Raw genomic sequence first — 26,566 nt, forward strand, 5'->3', positions numbered from 1 at the left:
CTATTGTTGTAGAACAAAGAATAGTAATCAAACAAAATCAGTTTTGTTTTCTCTCATCTCTAGCCAGACCCCTGTCCCCGAATTCCTTTGCATTTAAATACCTGAGATCAATGTGAGGGGAAAAAAGCTTCCCTTTGTGTGTGCAGGATGCAGGCAATTAGGAGTGCCTGGCCCTATGAGCGAGGTGGAAGAAAGACATTGTAGTTTCTCCCTCAATAAACGAAATAAATACATTTAATTTCACACATCTATAACACACAGTATCCCAGTAATCCTTCACTTGTGTACTTTCACTGAGCATCCTCTATGCACAACAAAACTTAAAGACGTAAAGTAGCTCAAAAAACAACACTTTCCGCAAAATCTCTCTTAAAGCTGCCAGACAGACGTCCTCCATTTTTATTTTTATTCTACGTACCCGAGGAAGAAAGGTGATCTTTTTAGATTTCAAACTAAGATAGTTAACGACATGAAACCTAAACGTCCCTATGCTGGGCACGTCATGATAGGTGAACATTCTGCGAAAATGGGCGAAAATACTGCACGATCGTATGAAAGACGGACTTCAGCCGCTGATCCTTGATCAGCTGATCTGATTTAACAACGGTTGTAAGCCACCCTCAACCTCAACCTCCCTCAACCTGACTTGATATTTATTACTATATTGTCATATTATACATTTTGACTTTTAGACGAATGACGAAATAAGCATTTGAAGAGATCAGTATTTAACACATTTTTGAACCAAAATCAGATCAGACTACATGTTTGAGCTATGCTGTAAAGTGTGTATTGCCCTGGTGATGATCCCACAAGTTCTTGTGCTGGGTCACATAATATGTCCATGCACCCACACACACACACACACACACACACACACACACACACACACACACACACACACACACACACACCCCAAACCACTGTACTATATGGTGGCATAGAGTACATACATACAAAGGGGCAAACTTGCACACAAAGTGCGCATCGAGCACACCATCGCATTCCGTCTGCTCTGTGCTCTGCTGGTGCTGTCTAGGTCGATTCTTGCGGTCTTCATTGGGGCGTTTGTCTGAGCTATTCCTCCTCCCCCCCCCCCTGCTAAGGAATTTGTACGCGCTCTCGCTAAACCATCACTTTGAGTTCAGGGAATCCGAATGGAAGATGACACATAGTAGCAACCTATCCTCAAGGCAATTCACTCCTCTACACATCAGATTTACATAATAGGTCCATCGTCTTCGTGAATCATCTCATTCCTAAGCACACACTTTCATGAAAAGGCCAGTGTATAAAAACCCACATTGTTTTACCATTTTTCAACCAGTGTTGATTAAAAAAGAAAAGAGGAAAAAAAAAAGGTTTTACAGTGTTTTGTTTTTTCTCTCCCTTATATCCTTTTGCTCGAAGAAGCTCTGGCTGATTGGCTCCTCCAAGAATACAGTAGTCAAAGACAAAAACAAAAGTAAAAAAAAAGAACAACTCGTCCTGCCTTTGTTCAGATCGACACAGGTTTTAAAATCAGCAGTTCAAAACGGCTAAAATGCGAAAGTAGGATTCGGTGTCAGTGTCGACGATCACAGTATCACAGTAACAGTGGCAGAGTGTAATATGACACAGGGCTTCACATATCAGATGGGAATTTCTACAACAAAGAACATAGTAGGCCCGAACCAAAAAAGAAAGAATAATTTGATCATGATTGAGTGATCAGCGTTCAACGCGCTCCGCCAAAGTACATCTATATTTTTTCCTGAATAAGCCTTTTAGTTTTTTTTCCCCCGTCGGAACATCAGACTTTTTCCCTCCATAATGTCGCTCTTGGCACTCTCTCCTCTCTTCAATCAACGCTGTCCTTCATGTCACCGTGACTCCTTTAGTAAAGTATATTTGTTCAGGCTGTTTGTTCGTTTGAGGCAGCCTTGGCAGACAGGTGCCATATTGTTCAGGAACTTTGTATTGCCATAAAGTTCTTCCCACGACCCTTCTCGCAAATCTGTCCCCTCGGTGGCTTGGCAGTGAGTTCACCTGACGAGAAACCTCCCATTTGAGTGAGTCCTTTGCGAAAAACCATCTCGCGGTTCGCCCCCTAGTGGTCTATAGTAATTTGCCAGTGAAATATCCGGCGAATCCGGCGTTTTGTGCGACAATGGATCTGTCCTCGTGCCGGAGACTGGCGTCAACGTTTTATTTTTTTCTTCTATCTACAGAACATGAATGGAGGTGGAGTCGAGTGGTGTGACGGTGGGCGGAGCGAGGTCTTGATACGGGTCAGCTCGGTCCGCCTCTAGAAGGTGTTTGCTTGCTACGGCCTCTCGGTACGGCATGTGGGGAAAACGGCGGTTCAGAAAGGTTATAAGAGGTCTTTGATTTTACAGTTCGGTCCTCTCCGTCAAACAAAAAGAGAGGATGGTGCGGGCGTTTTGGATGCGGTCGAGAAGAGACGGGTCGAGGGACTGAAACGCCGGGCTGAAGCGGAACCTTCTAGACCACAGTGTTCCGCTGCCTGTATGGCGGCGGGGGCAGGACGGTTCCGGGCTTCAGGGAGAACTCGGACATGTACTCCGGGTTCTCGGCCACCGTCGCCCGTATGTGGCCGTTCTGTTTGTAGTAGAGCTTGGCGTTGGCGGGGCCTCCGTGCGGGCCTTCGGCGGCCGCCACCAGGCCGGCGGACTTGGGCGGCGGCAGGCTGTGCTGCCAGTACTCCGGATTGTCAAAGGTCACCTTGAGCTTCTTTCCGGCGGCTTTGCCCGACGACTGCCCCCCCTGCTTCAGCATGCTGGACGCCGGGTGGGTGGCGCTGTGACAGTGGTACGCCGGCAGACCGCCGTGGCAGGCGGGCGCCGAAGACGACAGGCTGGCGGCGCCTGGCTGGCACGCCTGTGCCTGCATGGAGGCGGGCGCGGGCTGGCTCTGGCTACCGTGCTGCCCCGGCGCAGGTTTGACCGCGTGGTGGGTGTGGAGGACGTGGGCCACCGAGCCGTGGTGGCAGGGCACGCCGGACGGAGAGGGCAGGGCGGAGGGGAGAGGGTAGTGGGGCAGGCCGGTCTGAATGGTGAGCGGGAGGTGGGGGCCCAACGCCGCGGCGGCGGCCAGGGCCGAGGCCTGTGAGGGAAGGGGCAGGCCGTTTCGCCTCAGGGCCTCCAGGCCCAGCTCGGCGGGACTGTGGAAGGTGTTGAGGTAGAGGGGCTCGTTGATGTACTCGTCCTCTCCTTTGGGCTGGCTGTTGGGCGTGCTGTGGTAGCCCGGGTTGTCCAGGGCGTGAATCTCGCCGTTCTTGCGCCGCGAAACGAACGGGTTCTCCTCAATGGGGTTCAGATATTCTGCAGCACACACAGGGCAGACGGACAGACAGACAGAGAGAAAAGAACAAAGACAAAAGGGATAGAGAGTCTGTGAGAATAAATAACAGAAGCAGGGAGGCTGATAAGAGAATAAAAACAGAGCGGGAGAATGAGAGAGAGCAAAGGGAGAGAGTGTATTCACTAATGAGGAGTGAAGTTGGAAATGATAATGGTGGTCACGCAGGCTCTGAGAGGGGCACCTTGCCAACATTTCTTTGGCACCGATAACTCCACCCACCCCGGGGTGGAAAATGCTAACCAAAGCAACCCTTGCCACCGCTTCCAAGTGCTATAATAGCAGGGTGCGAGACCTATCGATTTCGCCCACTCCTCCGATCCTTGACATCGCATCAGATGTGTTTTGCTGCAGGCTTTTGTTGTATTTTGAACACGGAAAAAATAACTATATATAAAAAGATAAAATACAAATCAAAGATGGCCGTGCAGTGGCAGGGCCCATAGAGTAGAATGCGATCAAAGCTCAAAGCAGACTCCATAGTAGACGGGCGTGCGGTACTGTATACGACTTCTCTCTCAGCTGGAATAACAATCAGTGGCGGATGGGACGAACAGACAGAATGACAGATGAGTGGACGGACGGGACACACAGCGAAGAAGCATATTTACTCTGAATGACTCATGGGGACACAAAGAGCTCCTCTTCAAGCAGAATGACAGATCACCTCAGCTTAGCAATACCGGATGTAGCATGCATCATTTCCTTGCTCTCCATATTAAGGATGCTCATGGAATCTCAATGTTAAGGACTGTCATTCCATATAATAATCAGTTTATCTGTTGAAGCCAGAGACAGAGAGGGACCCAAACTTAAGAAGTTACATTTTGAATTAACCACTGAAGCCCTATTTAATTGTGAAAATACTGTAGCCTTGCAACACGCTGTGAGCTTATAGATCTGCTATTTTCAATATTTGTTGTTTTTTATCTATTTAACTTTTTGACTTAAAAAAATAATAATAATAATATATATATATATATATATATATATATATATATATATATTATTTTTTTTGGAAAATGTCTGAAACATTTGTATTTTATGTATTTTTGTAATTTTTTGGAAGAAGAATAAAAAAAGGGATATTTACTCGCGGCCCACAACAATGGGCGGGGCCCAAAAAATGGGTCGGGACCCATGGTCTGGGAAAACGGTGCGCTTAGAATACCTGAGGAGCTCTTGTCCTTCATGGGCGTCATGTAGCCGTCTTCATCGGTGTCCCCTCTGGAGCCCCGGTGGTCCCCTAGGAACACGGTGGGGTCGGCGCTGTACCGCTGGCCCCCGTTGTCCTCGCCGGCCCCGGGCCGGCCCAGGTTCTTCTTGTGCAAGGTGCCGTTACAGCGCTGGTCCTCCAGCGACTGATGGCCCGGGCCCCCGGAGGCCTCCTGGAGGGCCCCGCAGGACGGGGCCCCTGCTATGGAGCCCTCGTCGGCGGCTGGACCGCCGTCTCGATAGCTGAACTGGTTCTGTGACAAGGGAAAAAGAGTGGGAGACATGGGAGAGGGAACAGGGACATAGAGAGAGAGAGAGAGAGTGTGATGTTGAAGGTCAACATGTTATTTTTTTATACTTGTAGGTGCTCCCTTACTTAGCAAGACTCTAGAGCAAGGGTCTTCAACGTTTTTCAGGCCAAGGACCCCTGAGAGAGAGATGAAGCAGGGACCCCCACTACCTATTGTATTCATGTTAAATGTGTGTTTTCACTTAACCACTTAAAACCCTCAATACTTTGTAAACTATCACATCCTATCACACACTATCACATCCTATCACACAAACATTTGGCGGCCCCCTGTAGTAACTCTGAGGACCCCCTAGGGGTCCCGGACCCCTTGTTGAAGACCCCTGCTCTAGAGCAGCGATTCCCAACCTGTTGGGCCGGGGCGCACAGTTTGGGAAGTGGAAGTGGGTCCCCAAAACATTGGCAAAACACTAAGATTGTATTGATAATATAACCTTAATATAACTTTTTTTTAATTATTATGTCATGGTATTTTTTCATTAAAACCTTGAAAATGTGTTTTCATTCTGATACCAACAAATAGGAACTTAAAGTACACTATGCTAATTCCATTGATCCAAGACGAAACGCAAACGATTGATTGATCAAAGAAACACCCTCTAGAAATGCACACAGCCCACCCATCTGACCACGCGATCAGATGCCACCAACGCATTCACAAACAAGGGATATCGCCTTTTATGCCCCCCCCCCCCCACACACAAACACACACACACAATAGTATGCCGATTTCACATTATATGGGACATAAAAGTGGTGCAGCTACTTTGTAATAATAATTGAATATGTACAAATGTTGCATCATAATAGACAGACAGACAGACAGGCAGACAGACAGACAGACATATATCGATCGCCATGCATGGGCATAAAAGGGTTAAGCAAATAACTACAGTATTAATTTAAGGCAGGTCTTTAATGATACATAAACTTTCTTTCCACGATGAAAACGTGTTATTTCAGAGCATCTGCCAGTTCACAGTGCTTATGCGTTATGTTCATTCTCTAGACAGAGCATGTCATCTGTTTACCATGTGGTCGGCAACATTGTTATTATATTGTTATAATAAATATATATAAAAGGGAAATGGACAAAAGAAAGACGGAACTACAATGTGTTGTTTTCAGTATTTTCAAATGTCAAGATTAGCATTATAAAAAGTGGGGAGGGTAGAACAAACCAAAATAAAAGAGGAAGAGAGGTAAGACATAAAAGAAAGTCCACACTTCTCACTAGCTCAGTGTGAACCTGTGAAGAGCTGGACCATATCAAATACCTGCAACAAGAATTCAAGTCATAAAGAAATGGAAATGACTGCAGCAAGAAGCATTCATGTAATGACTGTAGATGGCGATGGTGGTTATGAAAACCCTGACCAACAGATAGATGATGCAAGCTATGAAGATGTTGAAGATGTTGCCAGGCTGACCAAGAAGGAGACAGATCTGCAGAAGATACTGCAGTCTGGTAAGAGATTATTATTTTTTTAATATCGATATTTTTCGGCAGCATATCGATTATTTATCGCGGGAGAAAGTATCGCGATATATCGATATATCGATATATCGTCCCACCCCTACTATTAACTTTTCAAACAAAACAAAAGGTTCAAATATTTTAACTGATCTAATATGCTTTTCTCACTGTGTGTGTGTGTGTGTGTGTGTGTGTGTGTGTGTGTGTGTGTGTGTGTGTGTGTGTGTGTGTGTGTGTGTGTGTGTGTGTGTGTGTGTTCCAGACATAAGACTGTACAAGCAGGTTGGAGTCGGTCTTGGATTGCTTTGTACCGTTTTAGCTCTCCTCAACGTTGCTATCCCACTCTATCTCCGTAAGTCAAGTTTAATAACAAATATGTTTTTATATATATATATATATATATATATATATATATATATATATATATATATATATATATATATATATATATATATATATATAAAAACATATTTGTTATTAAACTTGACTTACGGAGATAGAGTGGGATAGCAACGTTGAGGAGAGCTAAAACGGTACAAAGCAATCCAAGACCGATATATATATATATATATATATATATATATATACATATACATATACATATACATATATATATATATATGTGATATTTTCAATACAGTAGCATATATATATACCTCATAAAATATATTATTTGTTCTAGTAAAATAGATTTAGTAGCAGCAAAATAAGCTTTGCAGCATTGGTACTTGGACATTATTGTAATCTTTTTTTTTTTAATGTACCTGTGTTTTTAAATGGTGGATCTCCCATTTTACAGATCAGTCCAACATGATAGAGAGAGAACAACTACAGACCAGTTTCGATGGGTTGCAGAACAGACACAACAACCTGACAGAACAGAAAGACCAATTACAGCGCCGTTTTGATCAGTTACAGACTGGACATGACCAAGTGACTGAAGAGCGAGACGGCATGAAGAGGAGGCTCTGTGGTGAGTGACACTTTTTCTTCATTGTTATATCATGTTGTTGTTTGAGCAAAAAAAGAACAGTGTATGTATAACATTTTTCTTTTGTTGTTAGAATCATCTGGATGGCAGATATTTGGCAGAGGTTTGTATTACATCTCTACTGAGGAGAAAAACTGGGATGACAGCAGACAGTGGTGTAGAGAGAGACAATCAGACCTGATGATCATGAAGAGCAGAGAAGAGCAGGTATTGTGTGTGCTGTAACCTATTTCACTGTGCGGTATGTGGAGACACAAATCTAATGTACAGTTTGTACATCAGTAACCAGCAGCTTATCTAGTCCCTGAGCAAGACTCTTAACCCCTAATTGCTCACAGGCCCTCATTGGAAACAAGCCCGTAAGGACTTTCATGAACGTCCTGTTAAAGGGAATTATCCTTATCCTTATCCTTATCTGTCCAGGACTTTGTTAGACGTCTACAAAAAGACGTTTGGGTGGGTTTGACTGACAGAGAGTTAGAAGGAAGATTCAAATGGGTGGATGGGACACCGCTGACCACAAGGTAAGACTTATCATCTTCATTTTACCCTTATTCTTCTGGTATTAAAAGTTATAAAATACAAACCTACTACACTGTCACTGAGACATTACTGTCTGTTGTCTACTTCACTATCCAGTTCATTTGCATTTAATACCTAGAATAGCATTTGAGGTCATGATAAAAAATATATATATTTATTGTAGAGCGAAAAACCATCCATGTACAGTAAAGGTAATGTACTGTAATGAATTAAATGTTCCTATTTCTCCAGGTACTGGAGGCCTGGTCAGCCTGATAACCATGAAGGAAACGAAGACTGTGTCGAGTTCTCTGAGATTTCTGCTTCCCATCATGGTCATTGGAACGACGGAAAGTGTTCTGATTCTAGACACTGGATCTGTCAAAGCGATTTCAGCGCTCTGTGCTAAAATCATCGTTTTCACAATGCATTAGTTAGCTGGTGTGTTGGTACAGCTACACGACTGCTGTGTTTGCATAGTTTAATCTAACAGCCATCTATTGTGCTACTTTTTATAACCGCTTTCATGCAGATTCATAATGGACACATACACTCAAACAATGCATTTTTGTTTTGCCATTTTCAACTGAAAAGGGAACAAATAATATTCTTTGCATTGTTCAGAATTATGGTTTGACTGAGATATTTTAAATGAACAAGTGGCACATTTGGCATAACGTTTGTCATACTTAAACATTTTATTTTATTTTATATTTGTATTATTTTGTTGTTATATTGTATTGTTTTGGTAGCACAGTCTTTGTGGAACATGTTCCACCAACATTTCACTGCTTATACCTGTGTGAGTAATAAATAAACCCTTCTTGATTCTTGATGTGGGCATTCTTTCATGCATTTTCAACAGAGAATGATAGAACAGATTTGTATACAGTAGCTGTGCATAATTATCTTGATGTTCTTAATCATTTGCCAAAAGTGGGCATAATTTACCTGACGATAATCATAACAAATTAATTTGGCGGACAATTGAGACATGTTGAATTGGATCTAATCAGGGTTTGTTAAATCATTTGTTAAATAAATCAATCAATAAAATAAAAAACAGAAGGGGGAACCACTGAATCCCTGTATACGTCATCATACAACAGAGAAAACAAATTATTTACCAGCTCACTAAGTTTTACATACTATTTTGACTTTTTTTTTATCAAACATATCAGATGTTCTATATTTCCAGAAAAAGTTTTACATGCAAGGATAAATGCAAACATTAAAGACAAAATAGTGCCGCGCTATGAGCTTGTAGATCTGCTATTTTTGAAAAATATTAAAAAAAACCTGTTAGGATTTAGATTTTTTTAACGAATCGCCTCAGGTCTTAATGGGTTAAATTAATGTTCCTACTTCTTCAGGTACTGGGGATCTGGTCAGCCTGATATGGACACTGGTACGGAACTAATGCAGAGTTGAGTTTTATGATGGCTCTAATAGACCTAGAGGATGGGTTCTTATCATGACCACTGGATCTGTGAAAGAGTTGTTACGCAATGTATCAGTTAGCTGGTGTGTTGGTACAGCTATGGGTATGTTTGCATGTAGTGTAGTAGTTTGAGTGTTTGCTTTTGTTTGTCTGCCTTACAATTCTACCCAAAATGCACTGTAGACATTACATTATAATTTATATTCATGCTTTCATTATTTAGTTAAAGGGGAGCCTATAGAATGTGAATAACATTCATCAAACAACACACAAAACTACTCAAACGAAGAATTTCTGTTTTGCCATTTTCAACAAAACATTTAATTATATAATACATTAATTTAATACTATTCCATATTGTTCTGAGCCATTTTAACTGAACAAGTGGCATATTTGACCTGATTATGGTCCTGAAGGGGGGACAAGCTTGTATTAACATACTTAAGCGTTTCATGTTTTATTTCATTTCTATTAATACTATTATGTTGTATTGTGTTAGCACAGTCTCTCTACCATTTCGTTCACAGCTTATTTTTGGTATCTTTCTAAAGGTACAATGGAAACAGTTATGGGCTAAAGGTTGTTCACCTTAATGTTAGGAGACAAAATTGAGCCTGGGTTACTCTTTACAAACCCAGTATTATAACTATATACTACAGTCCGGGGCCCGCCTCCGGCTGGCCGACGCCCAAGAACGCATATAGGGGCCTTATATTAGCTCTTGAAACGGGCCCCCAGACAGTGTTAATTTTGTCGACTAAGACTAAGACTAAAAGACTAAAAGACTTAAGGTTTTGATATTTAGTCGACTAGACTAGACTAAGACTAAACAATTTTCAGAAGACTAAAATAGGACTAAAACAAAATGGTGTGTTATTAAAAAGACTAAGACTAAGACTAAATCAAAATTTGCTGTCAAAATTAACACTGCCCCCAGATCACTAAGGCCGCCCCTGTCAGGGTGATTTCAATAATAACTGGCTTGGTCATTCCTCCTCCAATGACAGAAGCTTATTTGGTAGGGTGAACCTTACTCAGTTGGGATAATTCATTAAGAGGATAGCCCCTTCAGGAGCAGAATCTCATTTTCGAGGGGATCCTATACACACAAATAAAAATTGAATACAGCACAAATACACAATACACACACACATATAAATACAAAAAGCTTGCTCACCCCCTCCCACCCACACCCTCAGCCCTCAACTGTTTTTCAACAAGGAAAACAAGTCCTGAAGTGGACAAAAGAGGTAATAGATCTGAGAGAAAGAGGAAGATTGTTCCAGTCAGATGGAGCTTTGTAGTGGAAGGGCCATGACCTGAGTCCAACTTCAGCAATAATTTCCACCACTATATCGCATGCTACAGGACTTCCTTTTATTCAGTAAAAGTTTGTTATTGTGAAGCCCTTTTTTTTTAGACATACACAATATCCCTATTCTGTTGTTCCTAAAATTCTAATTGAAGATGCAAAGCTCCATTTGACTGGACCTGTTCATGCTGTTAAACTTTTAAACTGTTTGTACTTACGTTGATTTTGGGAGAGGGTGAGCAAGCTATTTGTGTTAGTAGTATGTAATAACATTTTATGTGTGTGTGTATTAGAGATGCGCGGATCGCGGTTTTAGCCGCGGTTGCCGCAGTTAACCGTGGTTTGGGTGGATTCGGGTCAATCAAATATAATTATTAATTAATATCGGATAAACCGCGGGTGAAATATTGCGGTAAATAAATTAATGACATCTAATATATCTATCCATAAAATAGCTAAATCTCTGCGTGCTTGTGTCTGTGTGAGTGTGTAGAGCAGCCTCTGTGCGATGCGATCACAAAATGCATTGATTTAGCCTATGGAATGTCGGTGCATCTTTTTTCTTTTTTTTAAACCGGTGCTGCTCAGCGCAGCAGAGCAGTGCGCTCTGTATGTTGGATGCCGCATGTATGTTGGATGCCTGTATGTTGGATGCCGCACAGAGTCTGTAATGTATGTTCAGCGCAGCAGAGCAGTGCGCTCTGTATGTTCAGCGCAGCATCGGTTTAAAAAAAAGAAAAAAGACGCACCGACATTCCATAGGCTAAATCAATGCATTTTGTGATCGAGGATAGCTCCTCTTAAAACATTCTGACCAAATGCCATCAAATAGTCACCCAGTGAAGCCTTGAATTCATAGAGAACGTACAATAGGTAATGGAAGAGGAGAGGCTGGGCAACCTAAATACTGAAGCCCCCAGGGGTGCATACTGAGTCCTCTGCTATTCTCTATAAACCTCAATTACTCCTCAAGATTAAAGATATATTTTTTCACCGACGGGTTCCTTAAACCCAGTGGTGGAAGAAGTACTCAAATGTTTTACTTAAGTAAAAGCATCAATACTGCAGTGTAGAAGTACTCTGTTACAAGTAAAAGTCCCGGAATTCAACATTTACTTGAGTAAAACTACAAAAGTATTGGTATTAACATGTACTTAAAGTACCAAAAGTAAAAGTACTAAAGTGTTTGAAAATAGCCTATCTACAAGCTCACAACGCTCACAACGCGTCGCATGTGAGCTCACAACGATGCGACGCGTTGTGAGCTTGTAGATCTGCTATTTTCAAATAGCCTATGTATAAAATAGGGCTGAAGTGGTTATTGTATGTTTTATATAATGTCACGCCACAGCATCACGACACCTTTACAGCGGGTTCAAGGCGCCCTGCCACCCGTGCATTTGAGTTACAAATGTTCCATTTAAAATAAAATAAACACACACACACACACACACACACACACACACACACACACACACACACACACACACACACACACACACACACACACACACACACACACACACACACACACACACACACACACACACACACACACACACACACACACGCCCAAATTTGGAGTCATATGTTGTCTACTGACATCATAGATGAGTGACATCACACGCTTGGCCTATAAAGGTGAGAGAGCCATTCATTTATCCGCCTAACGCACAGACAGTCAGACACATAGCATCTCCACTGAGAAGACCAGAGGTGAGATTACAGTATGTTTCAGTTTGTTTAAAAGCAAGCGCTGTGCGATCGGCAGCTGTGCGCTGCTGATCGCCACGGCGATGCTGTTGGGTTTGATTTGGTTGGCTTTGGCTGATAATCCGGAGGTCCCTGTTTTGAAAGACGATGGCGATGATCCGGCTGATAATCCGGCTGATAATCTGGAAATCCCTGTTGATCGGGACGTCCTCAAAAAGGCCTTCACCGTCACACATCAGGAGGCTGAGCGGTTCACCAACTTCAAGTACCTGCTGGACCACCCAGACAAGTGTTCCGGAGAAGAAGTCCATCTTCTCCTCTTCATCAAAAGCTCTCCGGCACACGCGGACCGGCGGGAGGCCATCAGGTCCACCTGGGGCAACGAGACATACATTCGGCGCTCCAAGGGACTCACGGTCAAGGTTCTGTTCGCCTTGGGAGCGCCGCGCTCCGGCAGCGTCCAGGAGGATCTGGAGCATGAGGACCGCCTCCACGGTGACCTGATCCAGCAGGATTTCACAGACTCGTTCCGCAACCTCACCCTGAAGGTTATCATGCAATTCCGCTGGGCACGCCAACGGTGCGCCCATGCGAGCTTCGTCATGACGGCCGACGACGACACTTTCGTCCACACTCCTAACATCGTGGACCACCTGCAGGACCTGGCCCAGAGGAAGGTCACCGACCTGTGGCTCGGCTATGTGTTGCGCGGGGCGGGGCCCGTCCGAGACGGGAACAGCAAGTACTACTTGCCCTACGAAATGTACCCGTGCTCGACCTTCCCCGACTACACGTCAGGGAATGGGTACGTGGTTTCCAGGGACGTAGTGGAGAAGATCTACCAAGCCACGCTGACACTCGATGGTTCTATCCACATGGATGACGTGGTCATGGGTATCTGTGACAACATCGTGGGCGTCACGCCACGAGACACAAAGGAGACTCTCTGTGTCTCCTACCGGAGAAGAGAAGGAGTGACAGGCTGTGACACTTTTGGTGTCCAGTATCGTGTAAGAAAGGGGGCTTGTAAACTAGGGGTCAAGGTCAAGTCTATTAATATGTTACATATATAAACAAGACATGGACATAGACAAGGACAGGGTCGTGCTGGCCACTGGGACATTTGGGACAATTCCCGAACGGCCGCTCCATTCCATTTTTTTTTTTTTTTTTTTTTTAATCAAAAGGTTCAACTAGCAATCTACATCGACACGTTGTGAGCTTGTAGATCGGCTATTTGCACTATTTGAAAATATTTTTAAAAATGGTAAAAAATGGCAAAGAAGATTAGGGATAATGGGGTGAACTGGCGAAAATAGGCCCTTGATCTAAATTGACACAGATGCGGAACCAAATGGACCCAAACGGCTCCATTTGGTTCCATTTGTACACTCTCAGAGTTAAATTAACATAGATTACAAAAGTATTGGCATCAAAATGTACTTAAAGTACCAAAAGTAAAAGTACTAAAATATTTGAAAATAGCAGATCTACAAGCTCACAACGCGTCGCGATTGTGAGCTTGTTGATCGGCTATTTTCAAATAGCCTAGGTATAAAATAGGGCTGAAGTGGTTAATGTGTGTTTCATGATATCATAATTTATATCTGAAAAGTAACTAGTAACTATAGTTTTCAAATAATTGTAGTGGAGTAAAAGTACAATATTTTCCTCTGAGATGTAGTGGAGTAGAAGTAAAAGTATTGGAAATTGGAAATACTCAAGTAAAGTACAAATATCTCAAAATGTTACTTAAGTACAGTACTTAAGTAAATGTACTTAGTTACTTTCCACCACTGCTTAAACCTTCCTCTTCAATATCCAATTTTAAGCTCAACCTCATAAAAGAGCATACTAAAGATAAAAGACTTAATTGGCACTCATTTGCATATACTCGCTAAGACACTTGGATAATCTCAGGATTTCAAACAGAATTCATGCCTCCTTCTCCAATAAGGAATTTGGTCAGAATTTCGAACCGCAACCATAAAGGCCAGTCACAAAAATTACCCTACGAACACCTCAACCATTGAAATAACTGTGGATCCAACGGTAAAGAAAGTAAATGCATATAGGGGCCTCATATTAGCTCTTGAAACGGGGCCCCAGATCACTAAGGCCGCCCCTGTCAGGGTGATTTCAATAATAACTGGCTTGGTCATTCCTCCTCCAATGACAGAAGCTTATTTGGTAGTGTGAACCTTACTCAGTTGGGATAATTCATTAAGAGGATAGCCCCTTCAGGAGCAGAATCTCATTTTCGAGGGGATCCTGTACACACAAATAAAATTAAATACAGCACAAATACACAATACACACACATATAAATACAAAAAGCTTGCTCACCCCCTCCCACCCACACCCTCAGCCCTCAACTGTTTTTCAACAAGGAAAACAAAAAAACAAAATAAACTTAAGTACAAACATTTTAAGTTTAAAAGCATGAGCAGGTTGTTTCAAAATGTGAATATATGGAAGTCCTGAAGTGGACAAAAGAGGGTAATAGATCTGAGAGAAAGAGGAAGATTGTTCCAGTCAGATGGAGCTTTGTAGTGGAAGGGCCATGACCTGCGTCCAACTTCAGCAATAATTTCCACCACTATATCGCATGCTACAGGACTTCCTTTTATTCAGTAAAAGTTTATTATTGTGAAGCCCTTTTTTTTTTAGACATACACAATATCCCTATTCTGTTGTTCCTAAAATTCAAATTGAAGATGCAAAGCTCCATTTGACTGGACCTGTTCATGCTGTTAACTTTTAAACTGTTTGTACTTACGTTGATTTTGGGAGAGGGTGAGCAAGCTATTTGTGTTATTGTGTATTTGTACTGTATGTAATAACATTTTATGTGTGTGTGTATTAGAGATGCGCGGATCGCGGTTTTAGCCGCGGTTGCCGCAGTTAACCGTGGGTTTGGGTGGATTCGGGTCAATCAAATATAATTATTAATTAATATCGGATAAACCGCGGGTGAAATATTGCGGTAAATAAATTAATGACATCTAATATATCTATCCATAAAATAGCTAAATCTCTGCGTGCTTGTGTCTGTGTGAGTGTGTAGAGCAGCCTCTGTGCGATGCGATCACAAAATGCATTGATTTAGCCTATGGAATGTCGGTGCATATTTTTTCTTTTTTTTAAACCGGTGCTGCTCAGCGCAGCAGAGCAGTGCGCTCTGTATGTTGGATGCCGCATGTATGTTGGATGCCTGTATGTTGGATGCCGCACAGAGTCTGTAATGTATGTTCAGCGCAGCAGAGCAGTGCGCTCTGTATGTTCAGCGCAGCACCGGTTTAAAAAAATGAAAAAAGACGCACCGACATTCCATAGGCTAAATCAATGCATTTTGTGATCGAGGATAGCTCCTCTTAAAACATTCTGACCAAATGCCATCAAATAGTCACCCAGTGAAGCCTTGAATTCATAGAGAACATACAATAGGTAATGGAAGAGGAGAGGCTGGGCAACCTAAATACTGAAGCCCCCAGGGGTGCATACTGAGTCCTCTGCTATTCTCTATAAACCTCAATTACTCCTCAAGATTAAAGATATATTTTTTCACCGACGGGTTCCTTAAACCTTCCTCTTCAATATCCAATTTTAAGCTCAACCTCATAAAAGAGCATACTAAAGATAAAAGACTTTTTTGGCCACCATTTGCATATACTCGCTAAGACACTTGGATAATCTCAGGATTTCAAACTTCGAAAATATATTTCAACTTTTTTTCACTGGCGGATAGGCCTACAGAATTCATGCCTCTTCCTTCTCCAATAAGGAATTTGGTCAGAATTTCAAAACCGCAACCATAAAGGCCAGTCACAAAAATTACCCTACGAACACCACAACCATTGAAATAACTGTGGATCCAACGGTAAAGAAGTAAATGAGTAATGATCTAAAAATTACACCCTGTCGGTGTGATGTGAGGTTGAAATACAGCCTGACTTCCATTGTTTCTTCATGCACCTACACTCTATGCTCCATTTTCATAGTGCTCTGATATCGGTTAATTTAGAGACAGCATTTGCATCTTTTGGAATGCATTCAAATGAATATAAATTCATCCTGTGTGTATAACCTTGTTTTTTGTTACATGTAGGTACCAGAGAAGACACAACCATTGACCTTGACCTGACTGTCATTGTTGTCACTTTAAACACTCAGAAACCATATTTAGTCTCAGAGTAATCAGTGAGTGTTAATAGTTCTGCGCATACCCATTTAGACAAAGCCACACCCCTGGCCACCCCTCACATTACCCTGTATAAGCGACGTGACCGTTAAAAAAAATACTAAAAACTGTTGTCTGATTGGTTCTGACTGACTTTGGCATCCCTATGCCCCCCCCCCCCCCCCACACACACACACACACACAACAAAGTGATTTTAAAGTGGGGCGGTGATCCAAAAAAGGTTCGGGGGGGGGGGGCGCTGCTCTCAGAGCTAAAGCTAGGAGGTGACATGCCCTCGTCATGATAAAGTGTCCGTGCCACCTGCCGGGCTCAAAGCAACACGTTCAGCGCTTGAATCCACCTCCTGCCTGCTGCTGAAGGTGAAACATTGAGTGGGTGCAGTCATCAGCCTTACAAGCCATCCAAAAAAAAAAAAAAACGCTAGTGAAACAAAGCTCTGTTTCACAACACCTGATCCCCCTCACAGAGAAAAAGAAAAGACAAAAAAAAAGGAAAAGAAAAGAAAAAGCCGTCATAAAAACAAAAGCTGACATCTAAGGCGGAGGGGTTTCTCGTGGTGCTACGCTTCCATGCCGTAGGCTATTTCACCGTGGCCTACTCCACTGCTCTACCTCTCTCTCTCTCTCTTTCTCTCTCTCTCTCTCTCTCTGCCTGCCTGCGAGCACCCAGGCTGCAATTACAGGAAGAAGTGCTACAAAACACAACAGAATGGAGAGAGAGAGAGAAAGTGTATGTGTGTGTGAGAGAGAGAGAGAGAGAGAGACGAGAGAGGGAAAATAACATCCTGGGGTTATATCTGTGCACCTACTCCCACAATTGAACCTCATCCACCACCTCTCCACCCGCCGCAATATCTCTCTCTCTCTCTCTCTCTCTCTCTCTCTCTCTCTCTCTCTCTCTCTCTCTCTCTCTCTCTCTCTATCTCTCTCTCTCTCTCTCTATCTCTCTCTCTCTCTCTCTCTCTCTCTCTCTCTCTCTCTCTCTCTCTCTCTCCTCCTCTCCCCCTCAACTCCCATTCATCCCATTCTTCAAAGCCTGTTATTATCCTCTTCTCTTTTCAAGTGCGAGCGTGAGAGCAAATCAGTCCAGATTAGAGCTGCCTGCCCTGTGTGTCAGACAGTGTCTGCAACCCAACCCTGAATAACTAACTTCCTCTGGCGCCCAGGAAGGCAGGCCAATGGATTCAAAAGCATTGAATTCCGTTCTCTCTCTCCCTTTTGGATGGCTGTGGGGTTGTTTTTGACTGCGTTGTAAAAAAAGAAGAAAAAAAGAAGAAGAAGGAATGTTTTAATAATCGCTGACCTTGAAACAAGTGGGGACCTCGGAAGTAACGCGGTTTGAGTGAATAAGTGTGTGTGTGTGTGTGTGTGTGTGTCGTGTGTGTGTGTGTGTGTGAGTGTGTGTGTGTGTGTGTGTGTGTGTTGTGTCGTGAGTGTGCGTGTGTGTTGTGAGTGTGTTAGAGAACAAATTGGGCTGGCATTGTGCCTATGTTCAGGGTTGGAAACCGTGGTGGACCAGTCAACTAAGATAACATTTACTTGAGTACTGTTAATTAAGCAATTTTTTGGCCATTTGTTTTCTTGAACGCACATAACTTTCACTCAACCGATAGAAATATTTTCTTTTGACTCCACTACATTTCTAGAAAGGGACTCCAAACGTACAAAAAGCTCATAGCGCGTCACTCAGTGCCACGCTATGAGATTGTATATCTGCTATTTTTGAATAAGCCAAAGCAATCTTTAAAAAAAATTACCCAAAAAACAAATCATATATTTTATGAGGTATTATATATGATACTGTATTGAAAATATCATCATAGATATATAAAACATATTAAATCACATTGTTACAACTTACAATATGTTATGAATTAACTACTTATAATCAATTTCAAATGTAGTGAAAATTGCTGTTCTACAAGATGTATAGCAGATCTACTTGTAGATCTACTTTCAGACATTTCTGGAGATTTCTGAAAGAGATAAAAAAAAAAGCACCTTCTGTTCCCCAAAACGTTCAGAATTTCAATACAGCAATGCATTGATATTAAAAAAAGGCAATGTACATTGTACTTTTGAATACTTGAGTGTTTACTTGTTTGAGTATATACTACTTTATCCATCACTGGTTTCGGCCAGGGTGAATAAGATGCCTATAGGCATGGGAAGGGACTGTCACTGTCGTGCCATGCGTGGCAGAGCAAATAGCCAAAAGCCGCGCTCGCGGTCTCTGAGCAAACTGCTCCGATGTTTTAAAGGAGCGTCCGCTATTTGCACACGGAGGCCTGGGGTAATGAAACGTAGGGTCTGGGGACTGAGGTGGATAAAGTGCCCAGGTTTCAGTAACACACCCTGGGATGGAAATGATGGAAGTGGGCCATTAGCCCGACGATGGCCCACTTGAAACAGGAGGACAAAATGGAAAAGTGTGGACGTTCCCAAGCACCTTGTGCAATTATTCAAAAGGACGCCGGGTTGGACAGAGCAGTCTATGAACAGAAAGTCCTATACAGTAATTGGAAATTACAGTGAAAGAAATACAGTATCTCAAATGGGAAAGACACATTTCTACACCAAAGCAATGCTACTGAACTAATGAGTTGAGACCTAATTGGCTAACGTGATGCTCTGGCACGATTGTAGAAAAAAAAACATGAATATTGTGCTATTTAAAAATGAACAATGGCACGTTTGGCCACAATGTATGACACTTCATAAACACAAGCATTGTATGAGGTACGAAATCCTTTCAACGTAGTTATTGAGATTCAACAACAGACAGTGTTGCATAATTAAGTGAAACATTATGCTGTTGGTTTAATATGACTCCTTGGAGAACGACCTCATTAAAGGATAGCAAATTGTCAGACAGTGAGATTAGGCCCATGTTTATGCAGTGTGTAGGCTACAATGTGTAATGTTTTTTGCACCTGTCTATTAGAAGCCTGAGACCGTGCGAGTACAATGCCTGAATGAACATTAATGTACCGTAATTAAAATTAACGTCTTATTACTGGCATGAAGGCACTGAAGTTATTACCCCTCTGGTGATACTAAAGTGATTAACTAGTTTGGTGATATCTTGCCTTATTTTGATTCAGCTTAGTAACATTTTTAAATCAAAACAATCATTTATAGCATTGAATTGGAACCAAAACAACTCAGGTCTTCATGCTAAAAAGGATAAACAGGACTTTATCATTGAATGAACATGACATTTGTGTGCAATATTGTTTGTTTTTTTACGTTGTCGTAATACTCGTGATTAAAATGTTGCCACGGTGTGTGGATTTATGTTACAATATATGCAGGAAGTCTTATGATGGCATTTGGTTGTTTGAGCTTGATATCTGTGTTATTGTGCCTGGTACGTCATGGCACACCGATGCGCACAGCTTAGTACCTATGTCCAGTAGGCTGCCACAATCCTTAAATTACTGGTAACATATCATCACTGTCAGGCAGAAACCTCTTATCTCCATATTTTGTTGTTTTTACCAGCAAAGCACGCTGGTCTAAGAAGAGACCGAGTCTAGTCAACACTTTCTAGACACTTTTTCATCATTGGCTGCCCTTTAAGCCAATGGGGATACTTTCCCATACTCTGAACTCCCAAGCTATGGTACTAGACACGCCTCTTGCCTCTATTGACAGTGTTGCCAGATTCTGCGAGAGAAATAAGCAACAGGTCTAAGCCAATGGGGAGCCACTAGCAGTGTTGGCAGATTCTGCGAGACAAATCAGAGAAAACAGATAGCAAGCTGGTAAACATGAATGAGTCATGTCTTGTTTCATAAATGAATGCCTTACTTCATCATACTACAGTGTTAAACGAAAGTAGCAAAACATTGCAGATCTACAAGCTCTTGTTTGTAGAAGAGCTTGGCGAGCATTTGGACATTTTGAGGTTTCCACCCTGACGATCAACGATACAGTGTCCCGGTCTAACCCTGAGCTTGCATTTTTTCCAATAGGCTCCAGGCTGGGTGTGTCCGTGATAGCAGCTGTGAATGTGATCAGAGGCAGACAAGATAAAAGTCGCTTTTCAGTGGATTCTTGCCATTCCAGGTCAACCTTCCCTGGGCAAACTTCAGGGAAGATGAAGTGGAGTTTGAAACATTAATGTTGTAGTGTGTTATAAACTGTACGCCCGCGGTCCATGAGCCAGCAAACACCAATACACCAGACAGTACTGACATCATGCTGTCAACAGCCGGCAACTCTACTCCAAAATTGCATGTCAGATAAGATAATGAACAATCCCAGAGCTACCTTTCATATTACGTCTGTCACTGTAGTTGTTTGCAGTACCACACGAAGGCAGAGTTTAACTCTAAACTACAGGTAATCTGTTGGAGACCTGTAATTCCATGCTTTATAGGCCATGCATTTCCATTGTCATGTATGCCTATATGTACCTACAGTATGTTATCGTTTTGTATCTGCAACTTTACTTGTTACTTTATTTGTTTATTTAGAGACGGGACCACGTATTAATGAACATTACAAAACAATGTACAACAACGTAAATACACCGGATTTAGCAAAAATGCTAATTTACATCGGCAGTCCCCACAGAAAAACATATAAGAACAAAAACATGCAGACAGTGGAGTACATTACATTACACAGGGAAACGGAGCATAAAACCTAAATACAAGAGCAAAGGTACAAATCTAGTTAAGGCTAAGACTAAATCAAGTTCCACTTGGCTCGTGTAGTATTGCACTGGGAAATTAGCAGCGTTTTAGAGGGCAATATATATTTGTATGCTAAAGCAAACCACGGTCTGTTCCATTTCTGTGGTACGTCCGCTCCTTGCCCCTTCTCCGACTTAGCATTCACACTGTACTCTGGCTTAAACTTGACCGACGACATTAAATGGTCTGGACCGGATTAAAAACGATTGATCAACGCGATCAATCGATTCAGCATGCTAAATCGCTTCCTGACGACTTCTGTAAGGCCCAACTCCTGCCGATAATAATACGCCCACACCTATTCTAATTGGAGGGGGAAATGTGGTAGAGTGTTCTGGTGCCCTCTGTCAGAACTACACCCCTGTGTGCTCACTCTGTTAACTCTATCGGAGGGGGGGGGGAATGGCCGGCCACGATCCTCCATTCCAGAGCTATGGCCGTTTGAATGTGGGTTGTTTTTTGAAAAACACTTAAAAAACTACATAAATCCGAGAAAATTTGACTTTTATAAATCCTTTATTTTTTTGTTGTGATCACGTGATTTCTGGGTGTATACTCTTCTTCGGTGGTGCTTGGATCATTCACAGGCCCCCCCCCCACCCCACCCCACCAGAAAAACTCAAAGTCGCCATAAGTCGACCTTGGCAGTGTGGGCGGTTGGACGATGTCTCGTCAGAAGTCGCTCCTGGCAGTAAATGAGTGACATTCATTTTCACTTCTTTTATTTTTTATGTTTTTTTGGGGGGTTTTATGACCTCAATTACACCGAAATGTTTTTGTGGATTTTCTGTGGTCTGGGGTTTTCTGAATAATTAGGCTGAAAAGTAATCTGTGATTGGCCCTTGGACTGTGGAAGTCATAGGCCATTAATCCTGCCCACTCTCCTCCTCACCCCTCCCCTCTCCTTTCCTTGGGGGGGGGGGGGGAGCAGAGGTGATGATTGACAGGCAAAATCCCTCAACAGCGACACCCGCAGGCAAAGATTTATTTTTTCATTGCAGTTGAAAAGGCTTTAGAAATGTGAGAGAAAAACAACTGCAATGGCTCACTGGAGTGGCATTTTCAGTTAAAACCTTTTATACACGTTTGAAGGACCATGACAAAGACTTTTAATGTGTTGTAAAACTGAATGCCATGAAACCTTTAAGAGTGGATGTACTGTATGGCCTGGCAGTGCAGTGGTTCAGTAGTTAGGGTACTCACTCTGTTGGAGTCGATGCGGGGCCTGGTGGTGCAGGAGGCAGGAGGCACGTTGAAGGCACGGGGGACCAGGTACTCCTCGGCATCCATGAAGTCCTCCAGATCCTCCTCGTCCAGCAGGCTCTGGAAGAACTTACTGTCGTTGGGGCTGGGAAGCTTCATTCTGTCGTCCCCCTGTCACCATAACACACACACACACACACACACACACACACACACACACACACACACACACACACACACACACACACACACACACACACACACACACACACACACACACACACACACACACACACACACACACACACACACACACACACGCACACACACACACACACACACGCACACACACACACACACACACACACACACACACACACACACGTTGATCAAAGCCTGTTGTTTTTCCAATGAATTTCATAATTGACCTAATTCAGTGGTGTAAAGTAATTAAGTACATTTACTCAAGTACTACGATTTTTAGGTACTTTTACTTTACTGGAGTATTTCCAATTGTCTATTCTTTTACTTCTGCTCCACTACATCTCAGAGGCAAATATATAAAATGTATTTGAAAACTTTAGTTACTAGTTACTTTGCAGATATAAATTGTTACATTATGAAACATACATTAACCACTTTAGCCCTATTTTATACCTAGGCTATTTGAAAAGAGCCGATCTACAAGCTCACAACACGTCGCATCGCTATACTACTTTTGTACTTTTACTCAAGTAAATCTTGAATTCCGGACTTTTACTTGTAACAGAGTACATTGCAGTTTTGATACTTTCACTTAACACATTGACTGCCAGAGTTTATTCATAATGTACTCACCCCTGTGCCAGCGATTTGCGTGTTTTTTTATTTTGTAATTTTTCATTCAAATAAATTGTCTGACTGCGGTTTTAAACACATACGAAAGATCTACCAGCAGAGAGCAGCAAATAGACACCTTGATCACCTCGCTGACTCGCTCGCGCCCCCCCAAACAGGCTCAAACAGTGCATACGTCATAACCGGATGTGACGTTTTCGCAGATTGCCGATCGGCCGAAAGTACGATGTGATACACGACGACGATGACTGTCCGTCACCCAGACTAAAGAAAATAGAAGTGGAGCTCTCTGTTCGTTTTTTATACTGTGTGAAAAACCGTGTTTTTCCCTATTCTGGACGAAAATGACCGGGGAAAAAAATTAGAACCGGAAACGGAATCTGTGTCATGAAACCGGATGCCGGTGTGTGTGAAGTAAGTGGAAAACGAAACCTATGATGAAAAATAAACAGAAACAATGAAAATTCCAAAGAACGAATTAACTCGTTCTTCAGAATTGCGGCACGCAAGCGATGGATTTGAAAAACGAATTAACTCGATCTAGGCAATCAATGTGTTAAGTAAAACATTTGAGTACTTTTTCCACCACTGACGTAATTATAAGATCACATGATCAAGTCGCGTCCGCTCATAAGTGTTACGCTGAAGAAAACCTGAGCGCCTCAGTGCTTTTCCTTCATAAGTGAAGAGGGCTATTGGAGCGATGGCCTTATTATCCCTGATACCCTGATTGGTCGAGGAGCCGGTTTCTTCCGAACGGGGTGACAATAATATGACACTGACCTGGATGACCAGGTAGCGCTGCGGGTCGCGGGCCATCCTGCAGAACTCCGCCGCCAGCTCCTTGAACTTGGGCCTGCTGTCCGCGTCGATCATCCAGCCTGGAGTGTGGGAGGAGCATGGAGAGGGAGGGCGGAGACAGAGAGAGAGAGGGGGGAGGGGCAGTGATGAGGAGAGGTGTTGGAGAGAGGAAGAGAAGAACGAGAGAGAGAGAGAGAGAGAGAGAGAGAGAGAGAGAGAGAGAGAGAGAGAGAGAGAGAGAGAGAGAGAGAGAGGAGGTGAGGGAGCGGAAGGTGGAGTGCAAGAGTGATAGGAGTAGAGATGAAGAGGGGTGAGAGAGAGACAGAGAGAGAGAGAGAAAGAAGAGAGAGAGAGCAGATAAGGGGAAAGAAAACGAGAGTGGCAGAGAAAGAAGAAAAAGAGTGGGGTGAACAAAAGAGTGTGAAAGAGAGAAAGAGAGAGAGAGAGAGAGAGAGGGGGGGGGTGGAGGGGGGGGGATAAAGAGGGAAGGACAATGCTATCAAACCAGAACAAACCTCACACAGTGGTAATCACTGTAGAAGTCACTCCTGCATTAATACCGCGGGCGCAGCCAAGTCATTGTTGAACGTCGCACAATAGCAACAAAGTGGTACAAACAGGAACACATCTCTGTGTGTCTCTCCATCTGCCAGCTACCAAACCATTCATTTGTTTTTTTTAAATAAGGTCTGAGCATAAAACAGCACTTCTTTTTTTCACTCTAAATATTTCCCTTTACAGATACCGCGAAAAGTTCTGTCGCGCTTCACCAAGCATTGCAGCCAAGACGGCTTTTTCTCTGAAAACCCATCATCCACAATGAACATTAATGGGCACATAATGGACCTGACCCAATTCCTTGTTTTTTTTCTCTTCAGTGTTTCATCATCGTGCCAGCCATGTGTTTATTGACAGACTGTATCCAACTTTGGACGTGCACACTTAAATCCTAATTTGTTCGGGAAGGCGAAGGACACACAAGCTGCAATGTTTGCGCTTTTGTGTCACAAAAGTGGTGCAGCTGTGTTTACTTAATACAGAGGAGCAAACAAATCTATTAGAGAGCAAATGTGCTCTTTGGGTCGCGGCGGCCTGTTGATTTTTTGGGAGGCATAAAAACACTGATGTACTGCCAGGAAAATGTAAGGCCAACAGGCTGCCACTACAGTGAAATGAAGTGCTGATGCATCGCAATAAGACGAGAGGCTCTGTGATTGGACTCCAAGGTCACAAGTTACAGTTTGAGACCAACAACAACCAACTGTTCACGTTCTGTGGAGCCTTTTTCATGTCAAGGACCCCCAAAATGATATGTACTTGGCTGCGGACCCCCCCCCCCCATCTCAAAAATATTTTGTGCCGGGGATTTTACAAAAATAGTAGATCTACAAGCTAATAGCTTGTATATCTGCTATTTTTGAATAGCCAAAGTATAAAATATGCTTAAAATGATTATTAACACATTTTGCTGGGGACCCCCTGACATAGATTGGTGAAGCAATAGGAAGCGCCGCAGGAATCCGGGCGGCTGGGTTTGGATCCGCCCCCTTCAAGACCATCGATTGGGCTCGTTCTTTCAGTCTACCACCACCCTGCCTAAGACTCAACCTGGGGACCACTGTTGTGTTGGGAGGGGATATGGGCTAATTTTTTTGTTTTTTGGTAACACTAACACATGCATCCCAGGTCTATCATATATTACTATGATCGGCTTATAAGTAACTGTATGATTAGTTATAAGAACAAAAATTCCCATAACCCTTTGTAACACTGTTTCTCAACCAATTGTCCATAGACAGATGTTCTTAAATAATGACTGTTAAGGGCTTGATATAATTCATTGCACGATACTGCGCGCAACACATTTAATCAAGCCCTTAATTAACAGTCATTATTTAACTGAAATATAATGCTAGTGAGCAGAGCGTTTTTGAGTGTTTGAGAATTTCTCTTACTTCATCCAGCCTTCTATATTAAACTCATGTTAACTGATGAGTGAGCAGACACATGCTATTATGAGGGCACTTTTCCAAATAAGGATGACCTTCAGGCCACACTTCCACTTCTTGAGATTCCAGTTCCCTTTTCTGTGGAAGTTCCAGAAACTGCTGTCAACAATATTGACGTGTCATCTTAGGTCACCAGGTAATGACCTGGTGACCTAAGATGACACGTCTAAAGTCTAAAAAACATGAACTAAAGTCAACTAAAGTCCATGACTTGTCTCTTCTTGGCTATAGTGGAGTCTCATGTCTCATATCATTTTCTGGCTCGAACCTTGCCCTGTACATATTTTTCAGGTATGCCAGCATGAAAATACTACCGTGACAGAGATACGTGGTCACAAAAGGTCAAACACATTTAGCTTTTACTGCAAGCTCGGGGAATTGTGCCTGACAAGTAACTCATCCAGAACTTCACAAGGGACTGTGTTTCATACAATACATGTGCCTCTTGACACAGTCTGTGGACATGGCAAT

At 42.7% G+C, this 26,566-nt stretch overlaps 3 protein-coding genes across 4 annotated transcripts in view; 2 read left to right on the top strand and 1 right to left on the bottom strand.

The window, feature by feature from the left end:
- Positions 1-2,484: 2,484 nt before the first annotated feature.
- LOC308080568 (receptor tyrosine-protein kinase erbB-4-like) overlaps positions 2,485-26,566 on the bottom strand; it is a gene marked incomplete at its 3' end in the record, with an annotated part of 485,532 nt that continues 461,450 nt past the window's right edge. The window contains exons 24-27 of the mRNA XM_080422462.1: positions 24,069-24,166; positions 22,449-22,619; positions 4,532-4,829; positions 2,485-3,323 (exon numbers count right to left, since the gene is read on the bottom strand). Coding sequence (XP_080278588.1) covers positions 2,485-3,323; positions 4,532-4,829; positions 22,449-22,619; positions 24,069-24,166 — 1,406 coding nt within the window. The remainder of the gene's footprint in view (positions 3,324-4,531; positions 4,830-22,448; positions 22,620-24,068; positions 24,167-26,566) is intronic.
- LOC308080834 (CD209 antigen-like protein D) lies at positions 6,141-8,703 on the top strand. 2 transcript variants are annotated; one of them, XM_080422858.1, is made up of 6 exons: positions 6,141-6,353; positions 6,625-6,714; positions 7,162-7,335; positions 7,427-7,560; positions 7,777-7,877; positions 8,128-8,703. In XM_080422858.1, the coding sequence occupies exons 1-6, from the start codon at positions 6,191-6,193 to the stop codon at positions 8,282-8,284; spliced, it is 819 nt and encodes a 272-aa protein (XP_080278984.1). In that variant the 5' UTR covers positions 6,141-6,190; the 3' UTR covers positions 8,285-8,703. The 2 variants fall into 2 exon arrangements, with proteins under 2 accessions (XP_080278984.1, XP_080278985.1); XM_080422859.1 differs by lacking the exon at positions 6,625-6,714.
- Positions 12,425-16,485, top strand: LOC308080198 (lactosylceramide 1,3-N-acetyl-beta-D-glucosaminyltransferase A-like; the record flags this gene model as incomplete). The annotated part of the gene is made up of 2 exons (XM_080421974.1): positions 12,425-13,351; positions 16,450-16,485. The coding sequence occupies 2 exons, from the start codon at positions 12,425-12,427 to the stop codon at positions 16,483-16,485; spliced, it is 963 nt and encodes a 320-aa protein (XP_080278100.1).

The sequence above is a fragment of the Gymnoscopelus braueri genome (genome assembly GCF_963280865.1).
Source record: "Gymnoscopelus braueri genome assembly, chromosome: 24".
In the NCBI taxonomy this organism is placed as follows: domain Eukaryota; kingdom Metazoa; phylum Chordata; class Actinopteri; order Myctophiformes; family Myctophidae; genus Gymnoscopelus; species Gymnoscopelus braueri.